Source organism: Ciona intestinalis, chromosome 2, assembly GCF_000224145.3.
Source record: "Ciona intestinalis chromosome 2, KH, whole genome shotgun sequence".
In the NCBI taxonomy this organism is placed as follows: domain Eukaryota; kingdom Metazoa; phylum Chordata; class Ascidiacea; order Phlebobranchia; family Cionidae; genus Ciona; species Ciona intestinalis.
In genome coordinates this window covers 5,530,247-5,541,850 of record NC_020167.2, presented here as the reverse complement: position 1 = coordinate 5,541,850, position 11,604 = coordinate 5,530,247, and the positions used below count along the sequence as shown (strand labels likewise).

The 11,604-nt window shown below is 34.0% G+C and overlaps 3 protein-coding genes across 6 annotated transcripts in view; all 3 read left to right on the top strand.

The window, feature by feature from the left end:
- Positions 1–1,297: 1,297 nt before the first annotated feature.
- Positions 1,298–4,800, top strand: LOC100176835. 2 transcript variants are annotated; one of them, XM_018817683.2, is made up of 3 exons: positions 1,298–1,438; positions 1,604–1,791; positions 1,986–4,800. In XM_018817683.2, the coding sequence occupies exon 3, from the start codon at positions 2,919–2,921 to the stop codon at positions 3,753–3,755; it is 837 nt and encodes a 278-aa protein (XP_018673228.1). In that variant the 5' UTR covers positions 1,298–1,438; positions 1,604–1,791; positions 1,986–2,918; the 3' UTR covers positions 3,756–4,800. The 2 variants fall into 2 exon arrangements, with proteins under 2 accessions (XP_018673228.1, XP_002126626.1); XM_002126590.5 differs by having other exon boundaries at positions 1,986–2,868.
- Positions 4,801–4,945: 145 nt separating this feature from the next.
- On the top strand, positions 4,946–7,658 carry LOC100184661 (signal peptidase complex subunit 3-like). Its single transcript, XM_002131929.4, has 4 exons — positions 4,946–5,207; positions 5,688–5,758; positions 6,341–6,533; positions 7,248–7,658. The coding sequence occupies exons 1-4, from the start codon at positions 5,065–5,067 to the stop codon at positions 7,372–7,374; spliced, it is 534 nt and encodes a 177-aa protein (XP_002131965.1). The 5' UTR covers positions 4,946–5,064; the 3' UTR covers positions 7,375–7,658.
- Positions 7,659–7,985: 327 nt separating this feature from the next.
- Positions 7,986–11,604, top strand: part of LOC100177609 (centrosomal protein of 135 kDa) — a 21,321-nt gene continuing 17,702 nt past the window's right edge. For 2 of the 3 annotated variants that reach the window (XM_026840005.1, XM_026840001.1), the window contains exons 1-5: positions 7,986–8,238; positions 8,458–8,677; positions 9,097–9,264; positions 9,889–10,016; positions 10,504–10,602. In XM_026840005.1, coding sequence (XP_026695806.1) covers positions 8,143–8,238; positions 8,458–8,677; positions 9,097–9,264; positions 9,889–10,016; positions 10,504–10,602 — 711 coding nt within the window. In that variant the 5' untranslated portion in view covers positions 7,986–8,142. The remainder of the gene's footprint in view (positions 8,239–8,457; positions 8,678–9,096; positions 9,265–9,888; positions 10,017–10,503; positions 10,603–11,604) is intronic. The other variant, XM_018817643.2, reaches the window with a different exon arrangement.

Sequence of the window (11,604 nt, the reverse complement as noted above, 5' to 3'; positions counted from 1 at the left end):
CCCAAATAGCTGATTAATTTAGGATACTTTTGCTTCAACCTGCCCTTAATTTTTTAGGGCTAAAATACATATTATTAAATTTAGGCAGACAAGTACGTATCAAATTAGGATGTCATAAACTCATACTTGAATTGAACGTTCACCATATGCGGTTGTGTTCCATCTGATTGCCAGTAAGTCTCAAGGCTGTTGTCCCGTAGTGAATTTACTCCATAACCTACAATCAAGGAAATGGGTATTTAATGTTAAAACTGTTTAAACAAAAGATCTGCCACAATAATTTAAACTATAACACAAAAAGCAAATAAAAGTTAATTATAGATACTGGTTATTCATAGGTTTACAAATTGCGGAAAACATATTCAGTCACAAGTCGAGTTTTGTTTCCCCACCTTGCTTTACATGAGGAAACCGACCAAACAGCTTGGTGGCCGATTTCTCTTAAACTTTCTTTCTCTAAAAGTTCGCGGATATCGCTTAAAATGACGTAATTCGCCACTTCTGTTGCATCAGCTGATGAAACATCGTCTGCCATTGTACACGCTTGTTTTCTTAATACAGTATATAAATCTCAGGTTTATTCAACCACCCACAGAATCCAAATCTTAAACAACTAGATATTATTAAACAGAATTATTCATGGGTATTTCCCCACTACGAAAGTTGCAATCGGGAAGTTCTTGGATACTTTTTGGGGACCTCCTTGATTTTAATTACTATTGGTCCAACTCAAATCGGCAATGACAAACCACTTTTAAAATATAATTTGAGTTATTAGTTGAATACTTTTACAACCTTTTTCGGTTATTTAATCTGCATTTATTTCAAAATATTTTATTTTTTTAAATTAAAATATCCTTACGGTCGGATTCACACGAAAACGTTTGAAAGGGAAGTTCAAAGAGTTCAGAGATGAGTTACAAAAAAAAATTTGTAGCAAAGGAGCAACTAATACATTTTGCTGATATTAATAAAATAATAATGTACGGCTGATTTAGTGTATACTGTTTTAACAATTCATGCGATAGGTGTTTATATTAGCTTGTATTGAACAAATGTTTCTTGACAATGTTTAGTTAATATTTCATCTTCACTCTTTTTCTTTTGTTCGCAGAAGCAATAAAATACTTCAGCCTATATTCAGGACCTATAAAAGCAGTAATTCAAACGTGTTCCTCTTTACACCACCCTACACATATAAAAAACATGGTCCGATTCGCATGGCAAAGTTCAATAGGGAAGTTAGGCTATGCCAGGTCATTTGCCACCTGCAATCCAAGTGGAAAACAGAAACTGTAAAAAATAAGTTGCAATACAGATGTTAGGCTAAATCTCTTTGGTTTACAGGTTATTTAATATAAGAAGTATGAAAAGCAGCTTAATTTTTAGTGTAATTTCCATGCTCTCTTTTGTCGGAAATGCTGCTGGCATGTTCATGGTAAGATAAATTATATAAATCACTTAAACTTACAAATAATAGAAATTTACCTGTGTATTTTTATGTGCTGACAGAATAGGTTGCATTTTTTACTGACAGAATTTTTAACATTTTTTAAAATCTTCGACACAGACCAATTTTACATATTATAAAATAAATTTACAGATTTGTGGAAAAGGTCAAGTTCTTTTGCGTAACTTTGAAAGTGGTCGCATCAGATGCAGTTTTTGCACAAAGGACCACTTTTACGTAAAGCAATCTCTTTCGTGTGAGCCGTGTCCGGATGAACATTCGACTCCGCGGAATAACACTTTTACTAGATGTCGTCAGAATTCTTTAAAACCCCACGCACGGTAAACAAAAACCTTACTTTATAGAACTGTTGGTGATATTGAAATTTACCCACAAAGTAACATAATATACATGGTTACTCGTAAACTGGCGCGGGGTGTATGTAACAGAACACTCGTGTTATAACGACTGTCGTTTTTCGGCCACGCAAGGATAAAGAAAGTTATGCATTTATTCATTTATATTATTTTCACAGTTTCAGTATAGCTAGGTTACTTTACGGGCAGTTGAAACATAGCTTGAACTTCGTGGTCCCCGACAGAGCGATTATTGACACGACGACACAATACAACGTCGACACCACAACACTGGAAGCAGATGTTACACATCAATCCTCAACAGAATATGGCCCTTTCTCGTTATCGCTAACAAAATATGCAACTGCGTTTTGTTCGTTTTTACTATGTCTGTCTATTAGTGCGGTCATTTATTTCCACTGTTCAGCGCCAGTTGCCCGGATGCTTCAGAGATGTTGCGGAAGGGGTACAGAATCGAGGAATTTTAAGGCGAAAAAGAATGTACAGCGCAACAACAACAATATTACATTAAGTCAGCCTGCTATAAAAAGCCCAATTCAATCCGAGACTTTGGTTTGCAATTTCGATCTACATAGTGCAAGTCGCGCTGAAATCATGGAGTATGTTCGCAACGTATTATTACAATACGTATTCGATAGACATCCAGAAGCTTTTGCATCCAAGCGCTGCCATATCGCCGTTGACCGAGCTACAGAAAGATTCGAAACACTTCTTATGAAGCATAACTTGTTGTGCTCTTCGCGGGATAACACGCTTTCCTGAACATGAATAGGGAGAACTTGCGTATATACCCCTCGTAAATACACAAAGCATATGGTTTTTTGAAAGTTGCTTAAAAGTGTCATTCTCTTTAATTGCATGAAATCTTTTGTAGGTATCTTACCGTTTGGTACATAGCTAACCATTTGTACGCAGCTAACCGTTCTGTATGTATAGCCAACCGTTTTATACGTAGTTTACCGTTTTGAATGTAGCTTTATACCGCTCTGTACGTAACCATTTGTATGTATATAGTTAACCGTTTTTATACGCAGATCATTAGGGGCTATTTAAAAAAAAGAAAAGTTGTGTAATAAGAAAATCACTGGATCATGAACGCCGAATACCCGGTTGTCTTGTCTCTCATTGGACTAGCCTTGATACTCCTGTTTTTCTTCTTATACTTCCGATCGTACTACATACGAAATCAGAATGTCAAAAAATTCAACTATAAGCAAAATGAAAAACTGCAGTTATTTACTTTTATTATCGAAACGATTGTCCAACACCGGGCAAGCAAAAAAACGGGATCCGATTTTATTGAAAGTGGAGAGGCAAGAGGAATTGTCAATTTGCTACACACGGAGCTTGGTTATTATGCTCCCGACTCTGCTCCAGTTGAATCTGTCGTTAACATCTCTACTCCCAACTCTGCTCCTGATCAATCTGCAGAAACCATCTCTGCTCTTGCTGACTCGGCCCCTGATCATTCTGCAGTAAACATCTTTGTTCCCGACCCTAATTCAGCTGAATCTGTCGATAATATGTCTACGTCCGACTCTTTGCCTTACTCTTCTAACAGCTGTGTTGGTGGCTCTGACAGTATTGGTGGAAGATCTGTCAATGAGTCGGATGTCAGCTTGAACCATGTTCATGTTGATGCAACTGGCAATGCGTATGACTCTGTTACATATGAATCTGATACCCGCTCTACAGTATACTCTGCTGACAGTTTCAGTTTTGAGACTGGTGAAGGCTCCACGAATGTCTCCGATGCTAGCTGCGGTTCCTTGGCTGAAAGTATCAATTCTGGGCGAATCGAAAGCTACCCACCACAGCATAGAACACCAGTACAATGTAATGGCTGCACTCCGTTTTATCCAAGTGATCCTTTTGGAATACCTGAGGGCGATGCTGTTTCTTCATCATCGTCGAATGGAACCATGTAAACATATTGTTAATTTTTACTGTACATAAATGACGTACATTCTTTACTGTACATAAATGGCGTACACAGATACAATTCGTTGGTGTTCTGTTGCGTAAAAGTCTAACGATTTTTTTGTGGTTGTATAGCGGGGCTGGGACACCTTTTATGACACATAATATCCAAATATCCTGATCGTGTTTTAAACAATTAACAACGGTCTGTGTGAGTCGTAAGGATACGGTTTTAAAATTCTTTGAATTTTTTTTTGTCTTCTACTACTAAACGGGACGTGAAATTAAAATAAAATGTGTCCCATCTTTCGCCACCCCACTATATATATATATCAGTATTGACATGTATTAGCATCATTGTTTTTGGCTTTTAATCTTATCTAATAATTTATTTTGTTGGTACTATTTTGCAGCACGCCACTTGCCTTATTTTGTTATATATATCATTCATTGTGCGATAAACTTGTTCCCATGTATTGCGTTTCTTGCGCTACAATACAACTGCGCAGGCGCAGAAGTTGTATTAACAAGTTTTATGTGTGACACGAAATACACGTTTTGTAATACCTGTTATGTTTGTAAAAAATTACTATCAAAAATGTTGAACAGTATCTGTATATGTTTATAAGCACAGGTTGTTTTGGAGGAACTGTGATACAGTTGAAGTGTTTGTAGCTTTTACGGCCCGATGCACATCTATATTTGGCAACCTGCGTAATGTCGCAATAAGCTACCGAATCTTCGCCTTCTTTTATCGTACAATTCTGTAAAAAGATGTAAGAGAGTACTATGATGAAAGTGTAGCGCTGTCGCTGTTGGGAATGAACTTAACTTATCTTGGACGGCGGAGCAATGCAGACGCTAGTACATGGTTACTGCCAATTTAGACAACCACCACCTAATATATAGAGCTTTTTTACAGTTTCCAATCTTTAGTAATTTGTTTTTAATGTATTTAACTTTAACAAAAAGGCATTTTTAATAAATAATGTACCCCCTATAGTGGACATAGTGGACATGCACTAGTTAAAGGGACCGCCCGCTATATTACTTTATACTCAAAATAACAACCAAGTTGTATTTTTGGGATTGTTCTACTTAGAGTTTCAATGTTTTGTTGCATTGACCTTAGTGTCATCTCCTTTACTACAATATTTTTCCAACCATTTCTATGTTTGCTTTAAAGTTGAAACGTGAAACGTGTTGTTTAGGGTAGACCAAGGAGACAAATTCAGACAATATACCATGAGGAATTGCCTTAAATAACAATATTGTTGCACCATTCAGAACTAACGTATATCAATAGAAATTATAGTCATGAATACATTTCTTTCGCGTTTAAACACGCTCTTTGCGTTCAGTATAAGCGTTGTGGCCGCAGTGACATTTGCTTGTTTTTTGACGACTCATTTTCTGGATTACACACAAGATGTTGAAATAGAAGTCAAAAAAGCAATTGTGTGAGTACAGGATTGATCATTTTTAACATAATAGTTTTAAATTGTAATGAAAGTGTACCCTTATCGATTGTAAAAAGTCAATACACAATTACTAACCAGACTGCAGAGTATGGCAGGTGCACGCGCGATTTTTTTACAGACTTTCGGTTATGCACGCCACAATTCCTCCTACGCACGCCAATTAATTAAACAAAGAAAAAAATACGTATTAAATTAAGTAAGATTTCCTAACGTGGCTTGAAAATGTACATGCTTTGCACGCAGATTTTTGATGATAGCACGCGCGAACGCGAAAAATAACCGTCTTGCACGCGCGAGATCTCGTCAGGAACTGCCATACTTTGCAGACTGGATTACTAAGCTACTGTATAAAATAGAAACTGACAAAGTCAATGCAGTTATAATCTGAATATTAAATATTAAGCATTGTCATGCTTCGTTGAATATTGTTAATATCATAACACAACATTTCATTTGTAGAAAAAATATGGAAGAATTCTATGTTGGAGAGAAGCATGATCTTGGTCACATTCGATTTTCCCTCAAAGCCAGTATCCTTTACTTTAAAGATCTATTTATTTTTTATCTATATATAATGCATAGAAGTTGCAGTTCAAATCCTGGGTTTTTAACCTTTTTGTTTCACCCCCTTTTAAATCTAGTATACCTGCAAAGCCCACATACTTACTTTTAATATCAATGGCAATTTACGATAAATATTGTAATTTCATTGAATCCCAATATTTATCGTAAATTGCCATTTACAATTTACGTCTTTCAATCAGCGTGAAAGATGTTAATTTTCTTAACCAAAAAATAATAGCAAAATTTAAAACGAAAAAATTTAATAAAACAAACTATATATAGGCTATAGTGATAACATAATGGTCAACAACAAACTATGTGCTATAGTGATAACATAATGGTCAAAGAATATCTATGGCATCCCCATATAAATTCTATGTTTCTTCAAGAGATGCCTCACCCCAATTTAAAAATCCTACACAATCCTAGTGGGTAATCTCTTACTCGTTTTTAGGTATTTTACAGTTTTCACACTGCTGCTATTAATAGTTTGTTTAATGTTTTTTTTTAACTGCTATTGGTGTTTTCCTTAACATTTTATCCAAAAGACATGACTCCAGTTTTTAACTGGAACTGCAAAGAACTTTTTCTCTATTTGATGGCTGAATATGAGACACCACGTAACAAAATTAACCAAGTTGTGTTGTGGGACAAAATCATTAACCGTGGAGAAAATGCAGTGCTTGATCTAAAAAAAGTTCATGCTAAATATTATTTCTTTGATGATGGTTCTGATTTAAGGTATATACTTGTTTTTATTGAAAAAATAATGAATGAATGAAAAGCTTATAATTCCTTGTGTGGTGGGGCAATGATAGTTGTTATAGCACAGCTGTTCTGTCTTACACCTTGTTGTGCCACTTACCATATGTGTAACTTCGGTTGTAAATATATTTTGAAGATCATTTTATTTTGTAATTTATGGATAACAATTTGGACAACTCAAAGGGACCACTTGTTATGACTAATAATTTAGTCGGGCCATACCAAGGTAAAGCAGAAGTGTGTTTTCCAAAGACACACATACGCACCATGTTAGCAGCGTTGAGTCTTAAACCCATAACCTCTAATCGAGAGACAGGCATGCTAACCATTGTGCTATGGTGCCAAATAAAGGCTTAACTGAGCCCGAGTACTCTTAAGACACGGCTTTTTATAAGATTTGTGCCCTGCGGTGTGTAGTTTTAACTTAGGAGAACTTTTTGATTTAGTATTAAATTATCCTTTTTTTGTCAATATTTACACAGATCCAGTCTTTATACACTGTTTCCTTCTACTTACATTGTATATTTTTAAATATTGTTTAGTAACTATTACGATAATTATTCTGTTGTTTTAAACAATATAAACTTTGTTGGTGTGTTCAAATAGTTGAGTTAAAGTTGTTACTACCACAGTTGTATTTAAATTTGATTTTAATATTTTAAGTTGATATGTTAAATTTTGAATTTTCAGAGGAAAAAATATTACCCTCTCTTTGCACTGGAATGTCATTCCTAATGCTGGATACTTGTGGCGTGTGAAGGGCAGACAAGATCTTGGGTACACACTTCCTGACAGCTATGCTGGTTCTAGAGTATAATATAGTCGTTTTTATCTGTGTACTGTTATTGGGAATTTGCGTTTTACAGATACATATCATGCTGTATTGCTATGTGTATCTTGAGCCTAAACATAAAATTGTTCTTTATGTGTCTTCTGTCTTGGTTTGCGACAATTTTTTTGTGCAATACTATGAAATTTGAATCCAACCAAACAAAATGTCTTACTAAAGAGAAAAGTGCATTGTTTGTATTTTTTATTTCATTATTGGTGTGTGGATTTTGTGTTTAAAAGATGGATAGGAAATAAACGTTGTTTAATACAGATGGTATTTTTAAGATGCATGTATAAAGAGTCGGCATAAAAGTTTCTTACATGAAGTGGAGTTTGTATATAAACATCCATATATGTTTATATACACTCTGATTTGAAGGTAGCATTTATCACTAGATGACTTATAAACCTGTTTTTGTTATAAAACCTGCTGGGTTTTACGCCAAATCCAAAAAAGACGTGCCTTTTGTACAGTTAAACTGTTGCATTAGGTTGAAACGAATCGTGTCGCATGAAACAAACCCCGGTTGCTGCAAAGGTAATTTTAATAGCGCCACTTAGCGGCTAAGAATAGTCAACGGAAATCAAAAATATGTTGTAAACCCGAACCCGTGTTTTAACTGGCGCGAAACTTTAAATTGCTTAAAAGTTAATTGGTATTTACACCAATTAATCAGGGTTATACGGTTAAATATAGCTAAAGGGCAGTTAAATTATAAATATATACAGCTTGTTCTATGCATACAACAAAGCAATGAGTAGTCTTACAGAAAAAAAGTTCGTGACACTTCGTAAACGTTTGGATCAACTGGGATATCGACAAGCCCTTGGAATTGAATCCCTTCCACTGGTGGGACACTTTAATGAATTACCTCTATTTCTACAATTAAAAACGTATCATAAAATTTGTTTATCAGTCACTTATTTCTTTTAATGGCTTTAGAATATGTCTTTTTTATTTATGTTGTAAAACTAGGATATCATTTATATATATGCTATATTTGTATTTGTTTATGATTTTTTTTGTTACCATAAATCAAAACTGTAACATTAAGTTGTTTATATCTAGGTCGAAAGATTGTTCAGCGATCTTCTGCACACAACTGATAGCTTAAAGAAGACGAAACTTGGCATCAGCAAACATGTTTCCTCCAATAATGACACAACTCAAATGGTGGAAGATGCAATCGAACCATATCGAGTTGATAATGCACGTCTTGTGCAGGAAAACAACTCCCTTCACTTGGATTTGGTGAAAACTAAAGAAGAGCTTGAAGCTGCAAGTAAAAGTAATTTAAGTTGTTTTATTTCATTTCGTTTGCATGTTTTATTTTGACTTCGGTTTTATTTCTGCTTTACATACAATTGTTTTCAAAATAATTTTGTTTGGTAATGTTTAGGCAGATGTTTTAAGCAGTTTTGTTTAGTTTATCTGCATGTTTTTGTTCTATCTGTTTTGACTATAATAGTCTATAAATGTAATTAAAAACAGAAAAAATATCCACCTAAAGTGTAGTACATTTCGGACATGTAAATGATGTTTTGGTCACATAAAGTGTCAATTTAATACATATTGTAAAGATACAAATTTGCACTTTTTAATACTCCTTTTAGTCCATCACTATAACAAACATTAAAAAATACTTACTTAGTTGTCTTTCACTAAACCTTGTACTTTTGTAACCTAATGCCCTTTTTGTGGTTTTAGATTTAAAAGCTTCCATTCGTCAGCTTGAACACGAAAATGCAGATTTGAGATTCCTAAATTCGCAATTTATTCAAAAAGTAAAAACTGTAGAAAAAGAAAGTTCTTCAAAAACTGACACCATACAAAAACTGCAAGAAAAGAATCTACAGGCTGTCATACAGACACCAGGTATTCTTGCATAAGTGGTTATTATTGTTTTAGTTCAAACTTTGGGTTTAATAATTTACCTGAAAGAGTTGTTTTATTTTTCTCATTTATTATTTTTCATAGATTATAGTTGTAGCTAGGGATGCACATTACAGAATTTCAAATCTGTAAGATTCGAATCCTTTTGAATTGGAATCTAATTATGGGATTCGGTATTCTGTTTAATGATGTCATCATGCGTCATCTCATACACTATATTTACAGTTTTTTTGTGTTTGTGGGACTTTCGAGAGTAAACGTTTTGCAACGTCTTTTCATAGCCGGCTATACGTTTCATGACACAAAAACTACCCAATAGTACAATTTTTGATCATTTTACAGCTCATTATCAAACAAGGCTAATATGAAAGACTCAATAAACTGACTTATTTGGGTAAAAATATTTTTTCCTATAAATATAAAAAGATTCGAAATTCTAGATTCGAAATAAAGTATTCTAGGATATCCTAGAATACCTAATTATTCTGTAATGTGCATCCCTAGTTGTAGCTAGTGAATATTAAATTCAATTCGCATGTAAAAATAAGCTGAATTATATCCAAATTTTTGATAAAACATTTCACTTATAGTTGTTTTAAAATATAGGTGGAAGAAAACGAACTATTCCATTCCGTCGACAGCGAATGCAGATTGACTCCACCCTTCCCCCACCCACAACTAACGCTTACATTTCCTCCCAACCTGATGATCCTTACATTGCAGATCTTATACAGGTTGGATAAGTGTTTATTTAAATGGCTTATCAACATACAATAATAGTATATATTGTATACATTTGATTTGCTTAAAATTAAAAAAGCGAAACTGCATATTCAATTAAAATAGATATAAAAAAAAATATTTTCACTAATGAATAATTGTGCAAAGTATAAAAAACTGCTAAGATTTTTGAACAGTATATAGACAATCAGGAGCTTTGAAAACGTAATTGTTGCTTTAAAAATATTCTTTTAAACTGCATACTGTACTTGTATTATAGAAGTGATATTTGTAATTTAAACCATAAACAGTTTTTGATTTGCCTCAACAAAAAACGTTCAAGTTTTCTTTTCAATTTGCTTACTATTTAACTTCTATGTAAACAAGTTTAACTCCATATGTGTTCATAAAAATGTACAAGCTTTTTAGACTGCATAAAATAATATAGGATTGGAAATGCCATTTTTTGTAGCTTTTTTACCAACAAATACTTAATCAAAGGTTGCTGATACAAAGATAGCTCAACTCAGTGAGGAATTAAAGAAGTTACAGCAAAGTGAAGAAATCAATTCGAATAAAATCAAAAACCTCAGGAGACAGGTAATGCTTATACTTTAATACAAATACAAATACCACTATATATTATTCAGTAAATTACTTACATCAATTTACTGAATTTAGTACAAAAAAAATAACTTTTGTTCTGTAATTATAAATTGTTCCTGTAATCTGAATAGTGTGTTGTTTTAGGCTGTAAATTATATCGGTCTATACAAAATAGCTTGAATTGGAAAGCGAAATAGCGCCGTGTCTAATAGCACTTGTTATCTTGCGTTGAGATGTCCTGAATACCGGTACTTGATAATTGGACAGCAATCCACTTATTGCTGACATTGACCCAAATCGATTGCCATAGTTTATTATGCACTGGATCCGGTTAAGCTTATGTTAATATTCTTTGGAAAGTTATTATAGTGAATGTCTCGCTCTAAATGTAAACTTTAGCTGTCAAAATTTTTAGTAAGCCACGAATTTGTGCAGTGAAGTTAGTTTTTCATTCTTCCCTAAAAACACAATCTTTAAAGAAGTATGGACAGGGTGTAAATTTAGGTTGTAGAACCTACTTTAATTTTACTGTTGAGGAAACAAACATACAACATACCATTAGTTTTATTTTATTAAATTATTGTTTTAACCAGTTAAATCCACTTGCAGTCATTGTGACAATAAGTTTTACCACAGAAAAGTCAATAATGTGTGGTTTGATGTCTTTGATGTGTTTTAGCTTTTCCGGGCACTGCTGGCCTTTTGCGGCATCAGGCGCAGCCAGCGGCCCCTTTACTACACATTGTATGACACTTGTAGAGCACTTGTACTTTAACTGTACAATGCACCGAAGAGCTGGTACCTTTTTAAGTAGGATGTCTTGGAAGCTACTGGTTCTTAAACCCCTAGGACTCCAGTCAATGTTTCATTCATCTCAATTGAAACCACTCACTCTTTGTCTCAGTTTTTTTTTTTCTGGACAGAGCTTGTTCGTTCTTTGTGTTTTTTTGTGACCAAAAACGTTCGTGTAGAATTTTATTTAGTTCAGAAATTTTG